Source organism: Balaenoptera musculus, chromosome 3 (assembly GCF_009873245.2).
Source record: "Balaenoptera musculus isolate JJ_BM4_2016_0621 chromosome 3, mBalMus1.pri.v3, whole genome shotgun sequence".
Lineage (NCBI taxonomy): Eukaryota > Metazoa > Chordata > Mammalia > Artiodactyla > Balaenopteridae > Balaenoptera > Balaenoptera musculus.
The window spans coordinates 8832234-8857257 of record NC_045787.1 but is presented as its reverse complement, the minus strand read 5'-3'; the positions used below and the strand labels follow the sequence as shown (position 1 = coordinate 8857257).

At 45.9% G+C, this 25024-nt stretch overlaps 1 protein-coding gene and 1 non-coding gene across 6 annotated transcripts in view; one reads left to right on the top strand and one right to left on the bottom strand.

Annotated features, from left to right (window-relative positions):
* ANKRD33B (ankyrin repeat domain 33B) overlaps positions 1–25024 on the bottom strand; it is an 84682-nt gene that overhangs the window by 31838 nt on the left and 27820 nt on the right. For all 5 annotated transcript variants that reach the window (XR_005019397.1, XR_005019398.1, XM_036848158.1 and 2 more), the window contains exon 2: positions 5693–5822. Coding sequence is in view for 3 of the 5 variants with exons in the window: in XM_036848158.1 (XP_036704053.1) it covers positions 5693–5822 (130 nt within the window). In the remaining 2 variants the exon portion in view is untranslated. The remainder of the gene's footprint in view (positions 1–5692; positions 5823–25024) is intronic.
* Positions 8749–8821, top strand: TRNAQ-UUG. Its single transcript has one exon. It is a non-coding gene; the product is annotated as a tRNA-Gln (tRNA).

Sequence of the window (25024 nt, the reverse complement as noted above, 5' to 3'; positions counted from 1 at the left end):
CAGGCTGTGCTCTCAGGGAGGGAAGCAGCCCCGTGAGGTCATGACCTCCACCTGCGGCAATAAGTTAGGGAGAAATCGCTTCCTTACATGGAGGCAATTAAGAGAAAGAAGGGAACGCTTTTTAACTGGACTTCTTTTAAAGTAGCACAAGAACCGTACTCCCCTCCTTCCCCTCCCCCTAAACAATTCAATCCTAAAGCTTTGGTGGGCAGAGCCAGGAAGCCTCCCCCACCCCCGAAGGCCTGGGTGGGTGTCCCAGGGCTCAGAGCCCCCATGGAGGGAGCGTGTACCACGCAGAGGGTGGTTTAAGAAACAGACACTACAGACAGAACTTGGACGAATCAGTCAATAGGCTGAGGATCATGGAAGCCAGGAAAAAGAGAAAATACGTTACAATATTTTGTTTCTATAAAAGAAGATGGAAAAGAACTTATCTACGCATCCAGTCGTTAACAATGGTTATTACCTCTAGAAAGTAAAATGGGAAAGAACTAAGAGTGAGGAGCTAAGAGATATTCACCCTTAAGTTTAATTGCTTTATGTGTTTAATTACTTATGTGTTGTTTTTTCCCAAACATTGTGTATCGTTTTTTACAATCAGCTTATAAGAACATCAGCAAGGCTGAGTGGAGAAAGCACCCAGGACACCCACCACGTTGCCAGCCTCCTGCACGACCCGGTCTGGGTCACATCCCCGCCCCCCTGCCACACCCTCACCTCTGGTACCCATATACTTAAACACACCCCAGCCATGTGAGTCCTGCCAACTGCCCTCCAGTCTAACTCTGTCTGGAGGGGAGGCTCCACCGGGGACCACCAGTGCTCTTGAGGTCACAGCAGGAGGGCCATGAACACAGGAGTCTTGTCCCCTGTCCCAGTTTCCCGCCCGTGACCAAAGCAATAGGGAGAAGCTTTATCGGTACTAGAAACCACAGAAGGACACCATCCACTGGCCAGAATTCCAGAAAGGAATTTCTGTCGGAGGCAGTGGAGACAGGAGCCAGCTGTAGGAAAGGATGGGGCATTACAGGGTTTTGTTTTTGTTTTTGTTTTTAACTTTTAATTTTATATTAGGGTATAGCAGATTAACAGTGTTGTGATAGTTTCAGGGGACTCAGCCATACATATACATGTATCCATTCTCCCCCAAACTCCCCTCCCATCCAAGCTACCACATAACATTGAGCAGAGTTCCCTGTGCTATACAGTAGGTCCTTGTTGGTTATCCATCTTAAATACAGCAGTGTGTACGTGTCAATCCCAAACTCCCTAACTATCCCTTCTCCCCCCCCGCCCCCCTGGTGGCTATAAGTTCGCTCTCTAAGTCTATGAGTCTGTGCATTACATGTGTCTGAGTAGACCTGGGGCAACTCCAGCAGTGCCCCAGGGAGAAAGGGGGGCTGCAGGGATGCACGGAGACCCACTGATGCCATTTCCAATGCCCCAGGCACACGAGCCAAGCAGGAGACCCGAGGGGCTCCCACTCCCAGCTCCTGCGGCAGCAGAAACGACACCAGGTAGGGGTGTGTGGTGCTCAACCTTGGCCGGCACAGACCGCTGCCCCACCGCACGCCTGCGGCCCAGGGACGGGAGCCGCTGCTGTGACTGCCCTCAGCCCCGCCTGGATTTCTCCCTCTGCACCCCAGGCCTCAGACCCGGAGCCCGGAAAGCACATGGAGCCCTTTCCTTCTCCCTTTGCGGGGCCTCTCTCTAACCTTGAAAGGACCTGTGTCATCTTTGACTTACATAAACCAGTTCAGGGAAGCACAGGCTCTGCTTAAAGATGAGCGTTATGGACTAAACGTTGTATTCCTCCAAAATCCTATGTTGAAGCCCCGAGCCCCCAAAGTGACTCTACTTGGAGATGGAGCCTTTGTGCGGGTAACTTAAGGTTAAATGAGGTCAGAAGAGTGGTGCCTGATCCAATAGGACTGGTGTCCTTATAAAAGGAGACACCAGAGACCTGGATCTTGCTCTCTCCACCGTGCAAGGACACAGCAGGAAGATGCCACATGCATGCCAGGAACCAAATGGCCCAGCAGTTTGACCTTGGACTTCCAGCCTCCAAAACTGTAAGAAATAAATTTCTGTTGTTTAAGCTCCCAATTTATGGTATTTTGGTAATAGGAGCCCAAACGGGTTAAGACGTTAGTATGCTCATGAAGAAGAAAGTAAATTTAACCCAATGAACAGCATAAAAACAAACTAATGAAGAAATATGAAGCATTTCCACAGATCCTGGAGTAAAAGACAGAAAAGGAAAAAACAATGAGAGAAAGCTGTGACTTGAGGACCTAACCTACACCTAAGAGGGAACCCCAGAAAGCAAAAACAAAGCAAGGCAGATGCAGTGTTCAAAGAGATAACAGAAAAGTGTTCCCTGAAGTAAAAATATGCCTAATATAAGTCAAACACAGAGAGCAGGAATGGAAATATACGATAGTGACAGTTGGGGGTGTTTTTTGTTGGTGGTGGTTGGTTGGGTTCTTCTCAAGGATGGGGGGCAGGAGATCTTTATAGGCTGAGAAACAGGGTATCAACAAAGACAAAAATCAGGCTGGACTCAGACTATTCCTCTGCAACACGAAATTTTTTTTTTTTTAAAAAAGCAAAAGACAAGTTGTTATTTTCTGAGTGAAAACAAAATAAAAATATTTTCAAATAGGCAAGAATTCAGAAAGCGCCTCATGGGTATTAAACCACCACTAATATCCCTACACACATAAAGAGCTCTCGCGAATCAATAAGTAACCTTGCCTTCCTGTACTTTCTCATACTCCGGGATGAGACTCGTGCTCTCGTCCATGCCTTGGCCCTGCTGCCCAGGAACGCCTGGCAACCCGTCTGTATTCCGGCAGGGACTGGAGTCTGGCGCTCCACACTTTCCTCCTGCAGTGAAGACCTCTTACTTAGATGGCTCAGCATTTCAAAGGCCTGGGGACCGAGTGGAGGCAACGTTTCTCCGACCACCTCTCCTTTCATGTACACCCCTCTGAGTTGGTGTTCCGAAGGCTGAAAACCAGCCCAGACCCACCTCTGCCCTATGGCCCACCATCACAACCACCAGGACCTGAGCCTTCTGCCACTCGGCCTGTGCTCCTTCTCTGCTCTCTGAAACAGCCTCTGTGCCCACCAGGATCATCTCGCCCCTGTCACCACACACCCAGCCTCATGCCACTCAAATGCATTCCCTCGCATTGCATCTAGACCCTTGATGACCTGGTCCCCTGCCTCCTCATGGGGCCACCCCTCCCCCATCCTAGATGCACATGGTCCTTGGCTATTCCTAAGACATGCCGGGCTCCCTATTGGTCCTGAGGCTCTGCGGTGCATCAGCTGGCATGGCCTCCCTCTGACCTCTGCAATGCCCAGCTCAATGCCCACCCCGCCTCCACGACCCCTGTCCCAAACCACCAGGCTAGACGGGGTGTTCTCACGCCAAGGCTCCCAGCGCAGCCGTTCATCAGAGCCCCATCAGATGGCTATTTATCTGGACAATTACTCCAGGGCAGAAGTGCCCTTCACTTCACCACCCCTGCTCCCTGCCCAGGTTCTTGGCCAGTGGCGGGTAATGAGTGATAAGGTCACGGTCACTGACCGCCTCTCACAATATCCTTTCACTCTTTTGCTGTTCAGGACGTTGTGCACCTGGGCTTTCAAAGTCTGGAGTGCCTCCGTGGAGCGAAAGCTTCACGCCCTGACACCTGACGAGGTAGACGTGTGTGAGCACAGCCCTGACACCTGGCTAAGTCTGGGGGGTTTTCTGCCTTAGGCATCTCGATTGAAAAGCAGGTGAGCACAGACTACTTCCCGTTACGGGGACGAGACTGCAAGATGCTGAGTCTCTGCTTCCCCTGGGCTCCGCAGTCACCCACGCTGGATTAGACACAGGGGCCTGTGATGCAACACAGGACAGGGAAGTCCCCCTTGGGTGGCAGCGGCAGAAATTCCCTTTCCAGAATCAACATGCTGTGTGGTTTGGGGCATTTTCTGCAGCGTCCCGGCCCTGAGTCTGGTTCTCAACAACTCTCAGCAACGGTGACCCACATTCTTTAATAAACAAACGCCTTTTCTTCCTCACTCAGCCGGAAGTAGCTTCTCTGCTGGAAACTGAGAACCTGAGTGATGCAATAGACGTAATCTTGAAGGCCAAGAATTTTGAAAGTGGGCAATTACAAACCCGGTTAGTACCACGGTTACAAAGGAAGTGCAATTCTGAAGGGACAAGCACAGTTTCATGTTTGTCCCCAAAATGTCCGAGTACAATTGCAGAAGAGGAAAGCTGTGCACAGGGCACTTGGCAATGCTGGCGTAAGGACCACCTCTGGAGATGAACATCCCAGGACGAAGTTCACTTACCCTTTACAAGGCGCTCTCACTACCAGCCTCACCTTGTTACACTGATACCCTCTCTCCGCAAGAAGCCCCTGGTTTCCTTTACATCCCCAGGCCAAGTGCAAGGTTACGTCATAAACATGTCCACTTTCATACATTAACTGTCACTAGTGCCTCTTCCACTCATGAGTTCACCAGCATCTCCTGGATCCCAGGAGCACAGGGTTGGGTGCAGTGCTGTGGGGGAGGGGATGTGCAGCTGGCTTTCTGGTGCAGCTTCGTGTTCAAAGACTTCGTGCAGTTTCTGAGCTAGTTCTACCCCACACTGAGTCCTGCACTAGTGTGTAAACTGCACTCGTAACAGACAGCAGACCTGACTCCCTACTAGGTCTATTCCTTTCGCTCTCACCTTTGTGCTCTGTCCCCAGTTCTTAGTCCTGCTGGCTCTGCACCTTTTGTAAAAGAATGTTGCCTATAGCCTGAAATATACAGGATAGCTCATTCTGGAGGCCCTGACCTTTAAAGGTGTAACACTTTTCCATTCACATAGAGATAAAAAGTTGCAAAACAGGGGCTTCCCTGGTGGCGCAGTGGTTGAGAATCTGCCTGCCATTGCAGGGGACACGGGTTCGAGCCCTGGCCTGGGAAGATCCCACATGCCGCGGAGCAACTAGGCCCGTGAGCCACAACTACTGAGCCTGCGCGTCTGGAGCTTGTGCTCCGCAACAAGAGAGGCCATGACAGTGAGAGGCCCGCGCACCGCGATGAAGAGTGGCCCCCACTTGCCACAACTAGAGGAAGCCCACACACAGAAACGAAGACCCAACACAGCCATAAATAAATAAAAAAAAAAAAAAAAAAAAAGTTGCAAAACAGAAAACAACAACTGTCCTGTTGGAGGTTTATAGGAACGTTGTGACCAGACCTGCTCAGACAGCTGCAAGAACAAAGGATTCTGGCAGGAAGAAGTTTCCAACAACCAGCCACACTCCCTCCCCTTTTAGTATAAAAGAAGCTGAATTCTAACTCGCAGAAGATGGTTCTTTGGGACACTAGTCAACCTCCACCATCTTCTTGGTTTGCTGGTTTTCTGAATAAAGTCACTGTTCCTCGCCCTAACACCTCACCTCTGGGTTGACCGGCCTGTCATGCAGAGAGCGGTATGAGCTTGGACTCAGCAACACACTGTCCCAAACACACAAAAAGAATGTCACCCACCTTCAGCCCTTTCCTTGCCCCTCTTAGCAGTAAAGCACGACCTCCGATCAACTACATCCTTCTGCGGTCAGTCTCAGGAGCGAGGTCAAGTGCAGCCCCCAGCACCACTGCCTGGGAGGGAAGGGAAGCTGGGTCTTACCTGCCTGTGCAGCCGTGATCAGGGCCGTGTTGCCCTCGCTGTCCTGCCAGTTGACGTCAACGTGGGGGCAGTCTGCTAAGACCACCACAGTATCCACAAAGCCGTGGTAGCAGGCGACAATGAGGCCGGTCTAGAAATGAAGAGGGAAGCAGGTCAGAGGGGAAGAGCAAGCATCGCCACCCAACGCCAGCGTGCCTCCCCTGCCCTGCTGGGCAGGACGGGCAGGAGAGAGGTGAGGACCTGGTCCCGGTTCTCAGCACCAGGTCAGAGCAGCTGGCCACGGTCCATTCGCAGGTGTGTGCCGAGCGCGGAGGAGAGCGAGGTGCTGTGCTTGGCAGCTTCGGGGACAAAGACCCCGCCCTCGGGGTGTTCGCATTCCATTCTAACGGGAGGAAGAGGCATCAACTACAGACCTAAGATGTAAATGTGTGATAAAGTAGACTGGGTCAGGGCAGTTGTGAGCCCCCGGGGCCACACGGCTCGGTCTGGAACAGGTGCTGGGGCGGGGTCACTGAGATGGGGCGCTGGGCACAGACCGAGGAGGTGGGGGAAGACGCCAAGGGGACCTGGAGGGGGAGGGGCAGGCAGAAGGCCACACCTGGCTGCCCAGGGACCAGTCTGGAGGCTGGTGACCACAGGTGGCCTCAGTGGCCAGGGCAGGACTGGAGTTTGCTCTGAGCGAGATGGGGAACATTTGGGGCAGTCCGCTGTCAATAATCTGCATCAATTCTGGCTGCTGTGTGGAAAACAGACTAAGAGTGGAAGCAGGGAGACCGGGTGGGGCTGTGGTGACCCTCTTTCCTGGCACACAGCACCTAAAACCCGCAGAGTTCGGTTCTTTGCATGCTAACGGTATGACTCTTGGTGAGGGCGGGTGCTAGGTGGTTTCAGGATGGGAGCTGGTCTCTAGGAGAGCTTATTAGAAGGTTCGATCTTTAAGCTCCACGGCCCCTCCCACGCCTACTCTTACCTCGGGGGTGGGGAGGAGAGGGTGGAAAACTGAGTCCAAGGACTAATGGCCAATGACTTAATAGCTGAGCAAATCATGCCTATTTAATGAAACCCCCGTAACATCCTAAACAACGGGGTTCAGAGAGCTGCTGGGTTGGAGAACACACGGAGGTGCCGGGAGAGGGCGTGGAAGCCCCGCACCCCTCCCCCATGCCTGGTCCCATGCTTCTCTTCCATCTGGCTGTTTCTGAGTTACAGCCTTTATAATAAAGCAGCGGCAGGATGTAAAGCACTTTCCCAAGTTCTGTGAGTCGTTCTAGCAAATTACTGAACCCGAGGAGGGGCTGCGGGAAACCCCAAATGTATAGCCGGTCAGGCAGAAGGTGCCCGTGGGTCCTGTGACTGGCATCTGAGCTGGGGGCAGTCTTGGGGGACTGAGCCCTTAACCCATGGGGTCCTTGCTGACTCTAGATAGTGTGAGAATTGAATTGAATTGTTAGACACCCCGCTGGTGTCGGAGAATTGGAGAACTGGTGTGGAAAAACGACATGGATTTGGTGTCAGAGAAAACCCAAACGCTTGACATCAGGAAAAAAAAACACCACAGGGTGTTTTTTTCTGCAGATGCTGGACAGGTGATGACAGTGGTCACCATGCACCAGGAAGCAGGACAAGAACCCGACATGCTGGCACCCTGACCACAGATTTCTAGCCTCCAGAACTGTGAGAAATAAATTTCTGTTGTTAAGCTACCCATTTTATGGTATTTTGTTATAGCATCCCAAGCTGATTAAGTCACCTTGTAACAAGGGATTCAGTGAGATACTAAAATTCAACACAGAGTAAGAATTCAAGATCCAGAGTTAATGATCAAGTGACTCTGAGCCCTGCCAGCTGCACCCACCAGCGCTCGGGGATGCAAACCTTAAGTTTAGGGCAATCCCACAGTGGCCCAGCTCTATTTTTACCAGATTTTTAATAAGAATGTAATTGTTCATGGAATGAGGAGAGGGCATGGGCAACCCCTCACGCTTATCTCAATAAGGCTCCTAGTTGCCCTCGCAATATATTAAATGTCAAATATTAGAATTTTTAAAGTTTTAGAGAATACCATTCATTTTTTAACACTGACACGCATACTGCAGCAAAGTGAACTGTATAATTCTGTGACTATAGTAAAGGCTATCTAATACCTTCCTGCTTGTGCATTCTTTGAAATAGGTCATTCTATCTAGAGAATGAAATGTTTCACAATAATTTAGTTTTAAGGAGAAACAAGCATGGAGTCAGCCCAGGCAGGCTCTACTTCTAAGCTTTCAGTGTCTCTGATAACCAGAGGTCACTGCCACCAACACCTGCATCCTCCCAGCTAACTTGTCAGCTCGCTGCTGCATAAATGGTCCAGAAAACTTGGGATTCCCCACATCGTAAATGCTGCAATCTCACTTTGAGTTTCTTTGGATGACAGTATTTCTCAAATATTCTACAATCATCTCCTGACTTATAAATGAGGCATGTTGTACAAAATATAGCCACTTCCTTTTTATATAATTCCACAAGGAGCTCATATTTACTACAGAAAAAAAATCCAGAAACATAGATTAGAAAAAAAATTTTCAGTCCAGACACACAATCTCACACACACAAACACACACACACATACACACACACACTCTCACACTTTTAAAAAAAATTTTAAACCAAAACACAGGATTATTTCCTATATGTTTGTCAGGAATATACAGCAACATCTACCAATAAAAGTAATTCTGTGTCAACATTTCCAGCGGCAGTTGGGTATCATACATATTGCAGAATCTTAGTTATTTAATGGATCCCTACTCTTGGACTCTGAGATTTTTTTCCCTGTTTTTCTCTATTATGAGTCAAACCCACAATGAAAATTCCTAGAGCTGAGGCTGTGTGCATATCATTTCTTATTCTCTCAGAGGACATTCTTAGAAGCTATATTTCTGGATTAAAGGCAAGAGTTATTTTGAAAGTTTTTTAACACATATTTCAAACCCGCCCTTCAGAAACATCTCAAAGGACATCTACTTTCACCAATCCTGCCACCCAACCATTAATTATGGATTCCAGGGAATTCCCTGGCGGTCCAGTGGTTAGGACTCTGCACTTTGACTGCTGAGGGCCCAGGTTCAATGCCTGGTCAGGGAACTAAGATCCTACAAGCCACGTGGTGTGGCAAAAAAAAAAAAAAGGATTCCGGGTTAAAAGGAAGACTTCCCTTTGGCAGGTAATAAATAAAGGGATGCTCTCCAGGGCTCCTGAAGTTCCTGGTTCTTTTGGAATCAGCCTCACCTCCACCTCTTCCTATCCCAATCAAAAGGGGGTCTGTTCTAGAACCACAGCCCCTTCCAGCCCCTAAGGTAAGCCCTCCCTAAATGTGAGTAAGCCCCTTCTGATGGTGGCCTTGGAAATCTTGGCATAACCTTAGGTCAGAAATGAAGATTATCAGGAAAAAAAAATAGATAATGCAATTTAAGGGCTCAGGATAAAATGGTATTGAACACAGAAGCAGTAGCTCTAGTCTCCACAGAGACTTCCATTACTACTAAAAATCATTACCCTTATCACCTATTTTCTGGGAATCTGTTCCAAACGGCTGACATTTCCATTTTTAAAACTAGTGTTTAGCTATAACTTAAACTCTGTTTTGGCTGGGTCATCTTGGTGCCCCCAACAAGAAGCTGGGAGGGGAGCTACAATCTTTAGCAACCCCTGACCATGGCCTCCCAAGACCATTCAACAAAGGACTTGTCACAAAGGAAAGTACTGTCCACCCGCCGAATCGTCAGAAGCCCACTGGCACGTGGTTCCCTGAAGCCACAGACAGCTTATTTTTTAAATTACAAACAAAGCATTCATGAGAATAAAATATTATTATTAAGGGGAAAAAAAGTAAGCTGCCTACAAGTGGAAGCCCCCATTTAGAGGTCAGCTCGAAACTCTAGGCCCTCGAAATACAACCCTAATTTTCAAAGCCTACATACAGTGGAAAAGTCAGAGCAATGATAACAAAATAAAGTTGAGATGTTTCTGCTTAAAAATTGTAAGCATTTGTACATGAAAAACCAAAGATAAACAAGCCAAAACCCCATTCCTTGTAGGAAGAAAGGATGATGTAACACTAGGATTCTAGCAACATCATTTATTACATTAACAGATTAAAGGGGAGGGAGAAGAAAAAGGATCATCCTCTAAGTGTGTTAAACCTCTCAATACACACACACACACACACACACACGCTGGAAAATGCACAGAAAACATCTGGAAGGATTGCACCAAAATACTGAATTAGCATCCTCTGTAGAAGAAAGGGGAATAGAGGTCTGTTAGTTTTATGTGTACCCAGATATTTGGTCAAACGTTACTCTAGGTGTTTCTGTGACAGTATTTTTTGGATGATATTAACATTTAAATCCGTAGATGCTGACGAAAGCAGATTACCCTCCATGACGTGGGTGGGCCTCATCCACTTAGTTGAAGGCCTGAACTGAAAAAGAATGACCCGCCCTCCACAAGCAGGAAGGAATTCTCCTGGCAGACTGCCTTTGGACTCAAACTACACCTCTCCCCTGGGTCTCCAGCCTGCCGGCCACCCTGCCAATTTTGGACTCACCCAGGCTTCCACAATTGTGTGAACCAATTCCTTAAAATAAATGTCTCTATCCCCGCCATATACAGAGATACAGATATAAATGGACAGCTATGGATAAATCTCACTAACTATATAGCTGTATCTCTCTAAAAAAAAAAAAAAATATATATATATATATATATAAAACCATGTATCTCTCTATATATCTATAGATACACACACACCACACACACACTATCTACTGGTTCTAGCTCTCTGGAGACCCCTGATTAATACAGGGTAGTTGGGGAAGGAACACTTCAGAGAACTAATGTCACTTTTCACTCCATTTCGGTACCATTAGAATTCTTTAAAACAAAGCCATATTCGTGAGGAACTTACACTATTTTACTTCACAATGAAAAACAAGAAAGCAAACACGGTGTTTAACAACAGTCTCATGAGGAAATACAGTTTTATAACAACAACTGTGAACAACTAAAAAGAAGAACCATCTGTGAAGAGGGGAGGGGGGCAGTGGGCAAAAGAAACAGGATGTGACAAACAAGGGGGAGACTGAGGCACCAAGATGCACGTACAAACCCCACAGCCATATGGCACAATAATAGAGTAATTCCCCTGATCATACAGAAGAAACAGGACATTGCCCATTTCCGACTGTAAGGAAAAACTCCACCATTCATTGTATAACTTTTAGGTTCAGAACCGAGAGTAAACTCAGCTACTTGAAAATTGATTTCTATGCCTTTCTCCATAATAATACCACCGACGGGGGCAGGGAAAAGTTTATGTGACCTTATGAAAGAACTTGAGAATTCTGGTCTTCTTAAGCTACACTATGTTTCTAAAAGGTGACCATGCGTCACTGCTATTGTGGGTATAATTTGTTCGGTAAAATGTGTTAGCCATTGTTTCAATAATCTCATTTATGATTAACCACCATGACAAGAAAGTAAATTCCAGGATGAAAATTTGATCTATGTTGGTTACTGCCAGGTCCCCAGCTCTGAGAACATAGCTGAGCTGATATATACTTGTTGAATAAATGAACGAGGACTAGGGCTTCGGTAAAGTTTCTTTCTAGATGGTAAGTGGATCTGAACTTTGCACCATCGCATTCAATGGCGAGGGCATGGCCGGGACCCTCTGGGCAGCAGGCACTGACCAACCCCGGCCTGACACGTACACTTACGGGCATCAGTCCTGCACATTAGGTGGAAGGCAAAAGAGCCCAGCAACTATCACAGTAACAATGCCAGAACTTGCAGACTTAAATAATTCTCATCGAAACTATCACTCTGTAAATGTGGCTTTGGTGTTATGTATCTCATAAAACATTTGCAGGGAGTTCCCTGGTGGTCCAGTGGTTAGGACTCCATGCTTCCACTGCAGGGGGCCCGGGTTCCATCCCTGGTCAGGGAACTAAGATCCCACAGTGCCGCACGGTGAGGCCAAAAAAACCCCAAAAAACAAAACAAACGAACAAACAAAAACACTTTTGCAGATGTGTGTGACAGGACGTTTTACTCTGAGGATTGTTTCCGGGTTCCTTGAGACATGTTTACAATTGGGATAGCTGATGAGGTCAAGGGGCTGATGGGAGGTAGTCAGCAAAGCCCATAATCTCAGGAGGACTGTTGGTGAGCCTGAAAATCTGTCAGACAGACATAATAAAACAGCTACTAGGCTGGCCTTCTAGCACTAAGACTGCAGCAAAGTTTCCCTCTGTTTACTTGAAAGACGATGCAAATTAATACCGGGACTTAAGAAAAGGATATTCCACTGGGGGATGAGGATGGGAATCCAGCATGAAAATAAATTATACCATTTGATCACAGCAAATACAATGGTACAATTATACCATTTGGTCACAGTAAGAGGGATGAGGTCCCCATGAGGGACTGGATTCCCGGTTCAGCCTTACTCAGTGATGCAGACACACAGACCAGCGCAAGACTGACTTGGATTTTCCATTCTGACAGTCTTTTGAAAACACCTTCCGACCGTCTAATTAAGCTATTCTCCTACCGAGATTCTAAAGGGAAGGGGTATCTTATAAAAGCCTTAATAATTCTATTTTCCCATGACATCAGTTCATTATTTCAACGTATTACAGAAAAAATGGTGGGTAATGAGGCTACAAGCCCAGCTCCACAGGCGGAAATCCTTTCCATGGGCCTAACCTGGAATGATTGTGAGAGAGGGCGCCCCCTGTAAGGTGGAGAATCCTAAAACACGTGGCTTGTGAGGCAGCCCACCATTGCTGGTCTTCAACACTTCACTGAACTATGAAATGGTGTTGTGAAACCCTTCCCGGCTGAGTCAGGGTTGTCAAATGAACCCAACAGCAAAGCCCAAACAGCAGACTTCCCCTCTGCAGTGTCTCCCCAGGCATTCAGATTTGCATGCAATTTACATGCTATGACATCTATTTCCCTTTGAACACACACAAGACACTGGAGGTGTGATTTTTAGTATGTTCAGCTGGATTACTCTCTGCAATATGCCATTAGAAGTTCAGAGGGTGAAGGTCATGTCCAGGTCTGCTGCGGAGGGGTTGGGCCTGGGGGTGACCACTTGGCCAGCAGGCAGGTCCCGAGGGGTCATCGCACTGCAGGGTGTGGCCGAGCACCTCTCAGCAGCCAGCACACAGTATGGAACCCCACGGAGCATCCCATGTACACCTTGTGCAGCAAACACTTACATGGGCTGAGCTGTGCCAGGGCCCATGTCGACACTGGGGAACCAAACAGAATGAGGCACAACGCCTAATCACTGGCTTGCATCGGGTACTACCGACCCCGCGGCGCATTTCGGCAAGTGCGCAGGCGTGTTTATCGTGGAAAAAAAAAATCCAATATTGAGAAAACTAAAACAGAAAGTAATATAACAAATACCCATGTCTCATCGGCTACAATAACAAAAGCTAATATTTTGTCATAATTTCTTCTGTCCGAAGTCAACATTCCAGAAGTAATTCCCTCGTGTACCTTTCTCCCCAGAAGCAACCACTATTTGGTGCTGATGGGTTAACCTTCCTGATTTTGCTTTTGAATTTTTACTCTGCATGCATGCATCTATACACAATACATAAAACATAAAGTACTATTTTGTATTTTAAGTATTTATGGAAAATAGTATTTCCACGTACATGTGAGCCTGCAACTTGATTCATTCAGTGCTGGATGGGAGATCTTTCCACATCGTGACTAGTAAAGTACCTCTGCAGGGGGGGTCCCTCACTAGTCATTTATCCCTTAAACTTACGGACATTTAAGTTGTTTCCAAATTCCCCCCAATTGTAAATACGGAGCCCTGGAATGAAAACTTTGATCTGTATCTCCTGATGCACCTAGGCTAGGGCAACCTTGGAATCCGCGCCTAGGTCAGGGTTTCTGGACCACAGAACTATTTTCCTTTGGGGGCCCTTTGATAGCTCTTGAGCTTGAGTGGCAGTCCCCTGTATTGTGAGATGTTTAGCTGCATCCTTGGCCTCTACTCACTAAAGGCCAGTAGTATCCCTCACTCTCATTCATGACAACCAAAAATGTCTCCAGACATTGCCAAATGTCCCCTGGGGAGCAAAATCACCTCTCTGGTGAGAACCCTCGTGATTAAGTGGACGAGCTGTGGGTAGAACATGTACCAAAATGCTCTCCAAAGTGGCTGCAACTACTTAAACGCCCCCTTCAGTGTGTGAAAGTTACAATTCTCTTCATTCTCATCAATACCCAATACTGTGAGTCAACACCGACTTTCAACCTTCACCAACTGCATGCGTATACATTGCTATTGTGTTTTTAACTTGCATTCTCCTGACTGGCAGTCAGATTGCAGATCTAATCAATATGTGTATTGGCCATCCTCACTTCCTCTTCAGTGAATAATTTATGTCCTCTGCCCATTTCCTATTGGCTTCTTTTCCTTATTGATCAGCCTGAGTTCTTTATATATTTGCAGTCAGCACTATCCAACAGAAATATAACGGGAGCCATAAATGTAAGCCACATATTTAAAATTTTCTGGTGGCCATGTTAAGAAAAGCAAAAAGAAATGGGTGAAATTTATTTTAATAATGTAATATTTTATTTAACCCAACATGGCCAAAATATTATGATTTTAACATGTAATCGACATTAAAATTTTTCATGAGACATTAATGAGACAATAGGTCCTAAGAAGATGCCCTAAGACGTGCTTAGATTGCCAGGAATAGGCTTTTGTCACCTAGAACGGGGCAAAGGGAACTGCTGTGGAGAGTTGTCGCCTCAATAATGTCAAGCTATAAATAATAAATGAACTCAGAGTCTAGCAGAAAAATAAATAGTTGGAAGCTCACCACCTAGTGTGTTTTGCTGTCCTGAGTAAGGCTTAGGATTCTTCCAAAACGTCCTTATGGGCATTCTCCATTCTCTTTCACTTATGCTATCATTGGCATGTAGAGGGTGCAGACTCACCCAAGTATGTGATGGGCCAGGAAGGAGCTGGTGAAGGCACACAACAGAAACTAGATACACAACAAAAACACAAGGACAACTGGTTGTGGTCGTCGCTAGCTGTTCCCACATCATCTACTCCACCCGCCACGTGGTAGAATTGCGTTTATCACTCCTTTTCGACCTCCGACTGGACCCTCTGATTGGCTGGTGAAATGCAAGCAAAATGGCATGTGTCAGTTCCGGGCAGAAGTTTTAAGGGACAGTGCAGGACCTGCCACATTCCCTTTTCTTTTTCTGCCTTGACTCTCCCTGAAGCTGAGAGCCGGAATGTCTCTCTCTGAGCCTGGGTGTGTGCAGGCACGGAGCCCAGAGCCCCGCCATCACCTCCAGCCAACCCGCAAGAGCGTGAATGAACAGGAAGCAGGACTTGGTTATTTTAAACCCCAGAGATTTGGGGCTGTATGTTATCACAGTTAAAATACCCCATCCAAACATAACTTATTATATAATATGCATAGTAGTGTATATTTATAAATGTGTCAATAGTTACTCTTTATTTTTTCCTTGGAAAGAACTGTCCTTTAAGATTATGTCTTTGCCACTTGATTGGGCATAAAACGCACTTTCCTTTATAAAAATGACAGGGATAGGAAGTTCAGGGTTATCTTTTTAATTTCTTTCTTAGCTTGAAAAATAAAAATTTGGTAACCATGTCATGCCACATATTCCAAAAACATTTTACACGAGGCCAGTCCACCAACCAGGGAACCACTGTTCCATGGGTACCATTTAGTGCCTGAGCGTGGTGCCACCCAGGGCTTCTGAACTATCAAGTTCCCATGGTTGGGTTCTCCCCAGAGCCATCCCTTGTCCCTACCCCTGCCTCAGTTTCCTTGCCTCCGAGCCTCTGCAGGTCGTGCAGGCACCTCTGCCTGGGGTGCCCTTCCTCCCACCCTCCAGCCCCCATCACCCAGCCTGCCTGTTGCACGTCCGATTCTCCTCCACATCTTAGTTCAGCCCTTTTCTACTCATCTTCTGATGCTCTCATTGGGCTGCCCTGCACACTCCACTCCTCACTGGGAGGGAAGCTCCAAGCGGAGAAAGACCACATCTTTTTAACTTTTCCCCAGTGCCCCATGTCTGCAAGACACTCAATAAGCATTTACTAAATGAATGAAATGCCCCTGAGATGTGTCAGAACCTCCCACCTCGAGCAAGTACTCAACTTACTCTGAACCGAGGTGCTGACACACGATGACATGAGCTCTGGGCTTTTTATCTTACTTCCACCTTCAAGTAAGGAAATGACCTGGGGTCCCAAGAAAACCTCAAAGAAGACAGTCGCCTTTAGTGTGGTAAGTATCGCTCTAAGCTGGTGCTTTTGATTCGGGACTGAATAATATAGGCATGAAAACAACAGCCACATTCAAAGAAAACGAAAGCGGTCGGAAGGATTCATTTTAGGGACATCAGAAGTACGTCAAGGGATCTGTACCTGCAAAAGCCTGAAAACAACCCAAATAGATTATACATGGAGATGACAGGCTAATGAAACACACACTCTATGTGGCACTATGTCACCCCCAATAGGAATGAGGCTAAAATGCATGAGCTGATGTGGAAAGATCTTCACAGGGTAGCATTAAGTAAAAATAATAATAACCACAGGTCAGAACAGCGTACATTCAGCCCTTCGTATCCACGGGTTCCACATCCTTGGATTCAACCAACTGCAGATGGAAAATATTTGGGAAAAAAATTCCAGAAAGTTCCAAAAGCAAAACTTGAATTGCTGTGTTCTGGCAACTATTTACATAGCATTTACGCTGAATTACATATTATGCATAATCTAGAGATGTTTTAAAGTATATAGGAGGGGGACTTCCCTGGTGGGGCAGTGGTTAAGAATCTGCCTGCCAATGCAGGGGACACGGGTTTGAGCCCTGGTCCAGGAAGATCCCACATGCCGCGGAGCAGCTAAGCCCGTGCGCCACAACTACTGAGCCTGCGCTCTAGAGCCCGCGAGCCACAACTACTGAGCGCATGTGCCACAACTACTGAAGCCCGCGCGCCTAGAGCCCGTGCTCCACAACAAGAGAAGCCACTGCAATGAGAAGCCTGCGCACCACAACGAAGAGTAGCCCCCGCTCGCTGCAACTAGAGAAAGCCCGCGCTCAGCAACGAAGACCCAATGCAGCCATAAGTAAATTAATTAATTAATTTAAAAAAATAATAAAGTATATAGGAGGATTGTGTAGGTTCTATGCAAATACTACATGATTTCATATAAGGGACTTGAGCATCCGTGGATTTTGGTATGGGGGGGCGGTCCTGGAACCAATACCCCTCGGATACCAAGGGACAACGGTGTACGATATGACCTCTTTTTGTGTGAACTTCTGAAATGTGTGCATGGCTCCTGCAATGGCACTGTTCATAAAAGATCTTTTATTTTTCTGAAAGAGGATGTAAGAAATTTAACTGGCCACCTTCAATCCACACACTGTGAGAGAGGAGCCTTCAAAGTTGTATTACGTATTTGGGATCTGTTTCAATGTCCTTTCGAGGCACTCACTTTTTTTCATTATACAAATAAAGTAATATTGGCAGTGAGGTTACAGGGGATATTTAATTTTTATTCATGTTTTCCTGCTTTAAATAAAGAGATGCCTAATAAGCTGTTTTAAATAAAGAAATAACAAACATTACTAAAGATAAAACATATAAAATTATATCAGCAGAATTCTTTCAGCAGCAGGGCTTATCTTTAGATTAGAAGTGGATAAATTCAAGGTTTGTCATAATTCAAAATAATTTCCCTATGGATTAAATTTTGCATACAATGTGAATTTTACTATCACTGGATTTATAATCTTAGATTGTTAGTGATTTTAGGAAACTACTTTGTTCAACTATAGTCTCTTTTCAAATCCAGTTTTTTATACACACACACACACACACACACACACACACATATCTCCAAATACTTCTAATTCTAATTCATTTATATACTCCTAATGCAAAGGATATATATCTCAGAAGATTGTCTCATTTTCCCAATAATGACTGTGAGTTTCAGATAGTCCTCTTACAAGTATTCAATGTTGGAAAACCACACCTGTTAACTAACAGCTGACCTGAAGGCAGGTCAATTGTCATCAATAATAACATGTTCCTCTCACCATTTATTTACTTAATCTTTTTGAAGTTAGCCTTGGAAGTTTTACAATGGATACACAAAGCTCAGCAGACACCTTTCAAGAGAGAGAACAGTTGGAAGAGCAAAATACAGAAAACCAATTGGAGCAGAAGCCACCCTCCCCAGTGAGAACGAGCTCCCACGGGGCGCGCTGCCCTAGCACCTATCTGCACACCGGGGGCCTGGTCTTCCAACCCCAGTCAAGCCTTCAGCTCATACAGCCCCAGCCAACCTCTGACAGCAACCTCACGTAGAGACCTTGGGTCAAAACTGCCCAGCCAAGCTGCCCCTGAATTCCTGAGCCTCGGGAACTGTGAGTGAAATAAATGTTAATTGTTCTTTTAAGCCACTATATTTGGGGGTGATGCCATGCCGCATTAGATAAGTAATACAAACACCAGCAAGTCCTAAAGATAGACTATCCAAAATCCAATCACAGTCTTCTGAAGCCCACAGGTACTAAGACAATTTATTTATTTATTTATTTTTTAACATCTTTACTGGAGTATAATTGCTTTACAATGGTGTGTTAGTTTCTGCTTTATAACAAAGTGAATCAGCTATACATATACATATGTCCCCATATCTCTTCCCTCTTTCGTCTCCCTCCCACCCTCCCTATCCCACCCCTCCAGGTGGTCACAAAGCACCGAGCTGATCTCCCTGTGCTATGCGGCTGCTTCCCACTAGCTAGCTATTTTACGTTTTGTAGTGTATGTATGTCCATGCCACTGTCTCACTTTGTCCCAGCTTACCCTTCCCCCTCCCCATATCCTCAAGTCCATTCTCTAGTAGGTCTGCGACAATTTATGTTAATAAATTCATCCTGAGAACTGGATCCTTGGATTCAGGTTGAATATATGCTTATATAAAGAAATACATAATTAAATAAAATGTACTAGTATTTCATTAATAATCAGCCATTGAAGAGCTACTACTAGATATTATGCTAGTTACAAGAGAGATATAATTAATGCTACAAACCAGCTAAGAAAATTTTCCTTTTGGGCTTAAATCAAGACTCATTACATTCTCAGAAAATATGAGAACAATGCTATTTTTTCCTTCTTTCAAAAATGTTCTCTTTTTGAAATTTAAAAAAGTTAAAGAACATGTTTTTATTATATAATCTTATATGTTATCAAACATTAGTAAAAATGAGGTATATAAAGAATTTGTCATGAGGAAAGGCTTAACTTAAAAATGAAAAATATATACACTTAAATAAACTAGCCTGCAAAATTCTGCATCAACAATGCATGAAAAAAAAAAAAAACTAGTAAGAAATGCACCAAGATTTCAGTAGTGATTGATTCTGGCTGATGACATATAGGTGACATCTTTTTCTTTATACTTTTCTGTAGTAAAAAGTCCCATTTTTCCTATCATGAACTTACTTCTATTTAGTAATCAGAAAATTTTAAATTTTTAAGGAAGAAAAGTTCTGATAAAGCTTCCCGATCTCCTGCTTGCAGTAAATGGCAAGTTTGTAGGCTGGGAGCAAACAGTACAAACAAGAGAAAGCTGCTGCTTACCCTCTTCCGGAAAGAACTGGGGAGGGTTTAAATCAATTGACCGTCCAGCAAGCAATCAGTAAATGAAAAACAAACTGGACCTTTCCGGATCTGTAGATTATGAGCAGCTTTATGAATTTCTTACAAAAACCCTCCATAGAGTTTCAAGAAAGAAATCCAAGTTGTCTACTACGTTGGCCTCAAAGAATTGAAACCCTCGTTGACGTTTAACTTACTCCAAGTGCTTCTCGCTCCAAAGCTCCCATCCAGCTGCTCTGCTGTAGGCTCTCTGCTGTAGGTACGTTCTACTCATGATAATAAAACTCTACAACTGTTTTGCAAGGCCATTTCTTCCTCAAATATTAGGTCTGTAATGCACAGATACTGGGTTGGGTCACAATAGAAGGTGGCATCACTTAGTACAATCCAGTCCAATCGATGGAGGATAAACAACCTGGGTAATTATTCCCCCAAACAATCTATCTACTGTGTTCTGATTGGTTCGGGGTCGACCCTGGCCACTCAAAGTGGGGGTCTCTGGACCAGCAGTAACATCGCCTGGGAGCTTGTTAGGAATGCAGACCCTTGGGCCCCAGCCCAGACCTAGTGAATCAGAGCCTACATTTTCACAAGCCCACTGCTGGTCCACAGGACATAAAGTGTGAGGGCCCCCGGGGCACAGGCTGGGGCTCTCAGATGGGCAGTGATGGTTGCTATCGCTACACCTGGGAGCCTAGGGTACAGACTTCTCGGTCACATCTTCCGGGATCTCAGAAACAGAGCTCAGCTTGCTTTTCCTGTTAATTTTACTTTTGATTGGTTTTTCTTTTTGTGGGGAGGCGTGTCCACTTTCTTGTCATGCCCAGTCCCTGTCATACATGTATCAAATTCTCACCCGGTCCCAGCCCAGGTGCCAACAGTACCCTCTCAAATGCCCCCTGATTGGTCTTGTCTGCCACCTGCTCCCTGATCCCTCACCCTGAGTCATCCCTGGTCTCACCAGGACGAGTCGCATCCTCTTGTCTGGGCTGGGATGGAGAAGTCACAGAGAGAATGTGAGATAGCAAGATTTTGTGGTTTGTAATTTGCCTTATAGATTGACTTTTAGCCCTACAATGTATGTAATAGAACAAACGCAATGGAAAGCAGGTTCCCAGGGGACGGGGGTGGCACTGCTTCCAGAACTCCCTCTCCCCCAACCAGGAGCATTCGGTCCCCATCCAACAAGCTGGTGCGATGGTCCACAGGTACCTGGGCTGGCTGTTGAGAAGACAAAGATGAACTTTGGAATCAGACAGTCCTACCCCTTAGGAAATTCAGCCTGAGGAAGGAGACAGGAAAGTCAACAGTGATGACAAGCCTTGCCCCAGGGGACAGAGGACAGAGGACTGGAAACAGGTCCAGGCTCGGGGAAGGCACCCACCCAGCTGGGCCTGGTTAGCCAAACAAAGGCAGGAATCCCAGGGTGCCAGGAAGGACGGGGATGGTGGTCCAAGTGTCAGACAAGCAAAGGCTGGGAGCTGACAGCTCGTGGGGGATGGGGGAACTTACAAGTAGATTTACCTGGCTGCCCACACAGGAGGGGAAGATAGCTCATGAAGTCCTAAGGGTTGACATGGGCTAAGGAGTCTGAATTGCACCTGAAGCTAATGGAGAACCACTCAAGGTCTTAAGCAAGATGTGTCATGAGCAGATTTTCCTTCTAAAATCCTGCTTCTCAGGTGAGAGGAGAGGTGGAAGGGGGGAGCCTCCCCATTTTCTTCTTTCTATTTCCAAAATAGTCATTAAATATGTGCCCTCCCCACTCGCCTTTTTAAACTGATTTGGCAACTCCTTTGTGATTTAAGATGTAATTGAAACTGACATCTATCTGTCTGACTCATGGCTGTCAGGGCAGACAGCTTCAACAGAACATTCTGTTCTGGGCTTAGGGATGTCTGTGCTCCAGGTGTTCCTTAATGTCTTGCAACTTGATTTTCTTTTTAATGTAAAAATTTAAATTATAACCTTTCCTAATGTGAAGGTTCTTGATATCATTAGTCATCAGGGAGATGCAAGTTAAACCCACACTGAGATACACCCACCAAAATGACTAAAATTAAAAAGACTGACAATACCCAATGCTGGTGATGGTTCGGGGCTCCCCGCAGGTGGGAGTGTAAAACGGAACAACCATATTGGAAAACTGGCAGTTTCTAATAAAACGTACCACACGTCTACCTTACGATCCAGCAATTCCACTCACAGGTATATTCCCAAGACAGATAAAGTCTATATCCACATAAAGGTGTGTACAAGAATGTTTAGGGAAGCTTTAAATTGCAAACAACCCAAATATTCGTCATCAAGAGACCGGATAAGCAAACTGTGCTATATTCAAACTTAGAAATACCACTCAGCAACCAAAAAGAACAAAATCCTGATACAGGCAACAATACAAACAGATCTCAAACTCATTACATGGAACAAAATAAGCCAGACACAAAAAAGTACATGCTATTTGATTCCATTTAATGAATTCCAATGATGGACAAAATTGATCTATGGCGATAAAAAAAAAAAAAACAGTGAAGGGGATTACTATAGGTGAGAAATTTCTAGGGTAATGGAAACATCTGGGTGATATTTATTTGTTTATATTCACTTGTCAAAATTCATTGAGCCGTACCCTTAAGAGTTATGCATTTCTCCGTGTGTAAACTGTATCTCATAAAACACAACTTAGCCAAAGATATACAAATGGCCAAAACCACCATGAGATACCACTTTACATCCTAGAAGCCTACTAGGATGGCTACAATTTAAAATAAAACAACAGGGCTTCCCTGGTGGCGCAGTGGTTGAGAGTCTGCCTGCCAATGCAGGGGACACGGGTTCTAGCCCTGGTCTGGGAGGATCCCACATGCCGCGGAGCAACTAGGCCCGTGAGCCACAATTGCTGAGCCTGCGTGTCTGGAGCCTGTGCTCCGCAACAAGAGAGGCCGCGATGGTGAGAGGCCCGCGCATCGCGATGAAGAGTGGCCCCCATTCGCCGCAACTAGAGAAAGCCCTCGCACAGAAACGAAGACCCAACACAGCCAAAATTAAATAATAAATAAATTAAAAAAATAAAACAACAACAAACAGAAAATAACAAGTGTTATTTCTCCACAGGGAAAGCCGTGAAGAAATTGGAACCCTTGGGCACTGCTGATAGGAATGTAAAATAGTGCAGCCACTGTGGAAAACAGTTTGGTCATTACTCAGGGAACTAAACATAGAATTATCATATGATCCAGCAATTCCATTCCTAGGTGTACACCCAAAGGAATTTAAAGCAGGGGCTCAAACAGATATTTGTACACCTGTGTTCGTGGCAACATTATTCACAATAGCCAAAAGTCAGAAACAACCCAAGTGTCCACTAACAGATGAATGGATAAACAACACGTGGCACATCCATATAATGGACTATTATTCCTTTAAATTAAGTAATGAAATTCTGAAACATGCTACAACACGGATGAACCTTGAAGACATTATGCTAAGCCAAAGAAGCCAGACATGAAAGGACGAATATTGTATGAGTCCATTTGTGTGAAATATCTAGATTAGGCAAATTCATAAAGACAGAAAGTAGATTAGAGGTTACCAAAACTAGGGGGAGGAGGGCATGGGGAGTTCCTGCTTAATGGTTATAGAGTTTCTGCTCGGGGTGGTGACCAAGTTTTGGAAATAGATAGCAGTGACGATTGCACAAGATCATGAATGTAATTCATGCCACTGAATTGTAAGCGGGTTACCATGGTTAAAACAGGGATTTTACGTTGTATATTTTACACATTAAATTAGTTCATGGTGATAGAAATCTGAAGGGCGGGGCCTGGGGAGAAAGGACTAAGGAAACTTAACCATGGTGATACAAATGCTTTTTATCTTGAGCTGGGGGATGATTGCACAAGTGCATGAATTTGTCAAAAATCATCCAGGTGTCCATTTAGAATCTATTATGCGCTTTACTGTATGCAAATTGTACCTCAATAAACAGCATATTTTAACCACAAAATATGGTTAAAAAGCAATAAGGCATTGATAGCGCTGGTAAGGGTGTGGCGAAGGAAAAGCAGGGCCAGAGGTGGGAAACCAATGACAAGCCTCCTCAGTCCCCCAGGTAGACGTGACTCCACTGAGTAAGGTGAGGGCCTCGGGAGGCTGAGAGGGAAGCCAACCCCGAACTCGTGAGGCAGGATAGACGCATGGATGTGGGAGGGGACGAAAGGCCAGGGGAATGGCTTCTGACTTGGGGCCCTAAGAAAATATCAGTCATCTGCCAAGAAAAGAAACACAGCAAGAAAATCCAGGACTCTTGGTAAACAAATGAAGGCCCAGAAATCTGCAGCCAACTAAAAGAAGCATCACAGGGACACACAGGGTACATTCAACTTGATTGAATCAGAGGTTCATAGTAGAAAGTATAATTTCCAAGGGTACTGGGGCATATGAAGTCGTTTTGTTGGCATGTTTCAATTTGCTTTTTTCTGCCCAGGAACAAATGGCCTGACTTATGCCAAAAACAATGTGTTCCCCCAGGTACGTGCGAAATAGGATCACCGCAAACTCTCCCGTGAGTCAGTGAACACAGTTTCTTTTGTACCAAGGACCAGATCTCGGGACCCTCCTCCCCTGCCCTGGCATCCTCCACCGCCTCCGTCCTCGCTTCATACCTCATACCTGCCCGTCCAGTAAGAAGGGGAAAAAATGAACAATGGGCAGATTTCCAGCGTCATCATCATCTGGATGGTGGCAGCTAGAAAAAACGGGACAAAATATCCACTAGGGGTACAGGGATCAGCCCAGAAAGGCGGCACCGCAGGCCATGATGACCCTCTGAGGATCCCTTTCACCTGCGGAGGGGCCGTCAGGACGCCCCCGCCCTTGGTGCCTGCTGCCTCCCAGAGGCCTCTTCTGAGACGCCTCCCTCCCCTCAGGCGTCTGAGCCATGACCTCTCTCCCTCACCTACTCACTAACCGCCTGCCGTGGGTTGAATTGCATCCCCCCGAAAAGGTATACCCAAGTATACCCAAGATATACCAAGTATATCACAGGTCCCAAGTATATCCCCTGGGACCTGCGAATGTGATCTCATTTGGAAATAGAGTCTTTGCAGATGGAATTAGATTAAGAATCTTGAGATGAGATCATTCTGGAGATTTGAGACACAGAAGAGAGAGGCCATGTGAAGATGGCCAGAGATAGGAGTGATGCAGCTACAGGCCAAGAATGCCTGGGGCCATCAGAGGCTGGAAGAGGCGAGGAAGGACACTCCCCTAGAGTCTTCGGAGGGAGCACGGACCTGCTGTCACCTTGATTCTGGATTTCTAGCCTTCGGATCTGGGAGAGGATGAATTTCTGTTGTTTAAAGCACCCAGTTTGTGGTAAGTTGTTACGACAGCCCTAGGAAACTGATACATCGATGCTCCGGCACCACAATCACCCTGCATCCTCGGAGCAACCCTTCCACCTGATCTTCCCCCTCCTCTCCCGCTCAGGATGACAGCCGTGGGTCCAGCCTCACCCACCTGCAATGGCAGCAAGAAGCCCCCGTCAGATCACCTGCCTCACTCCCC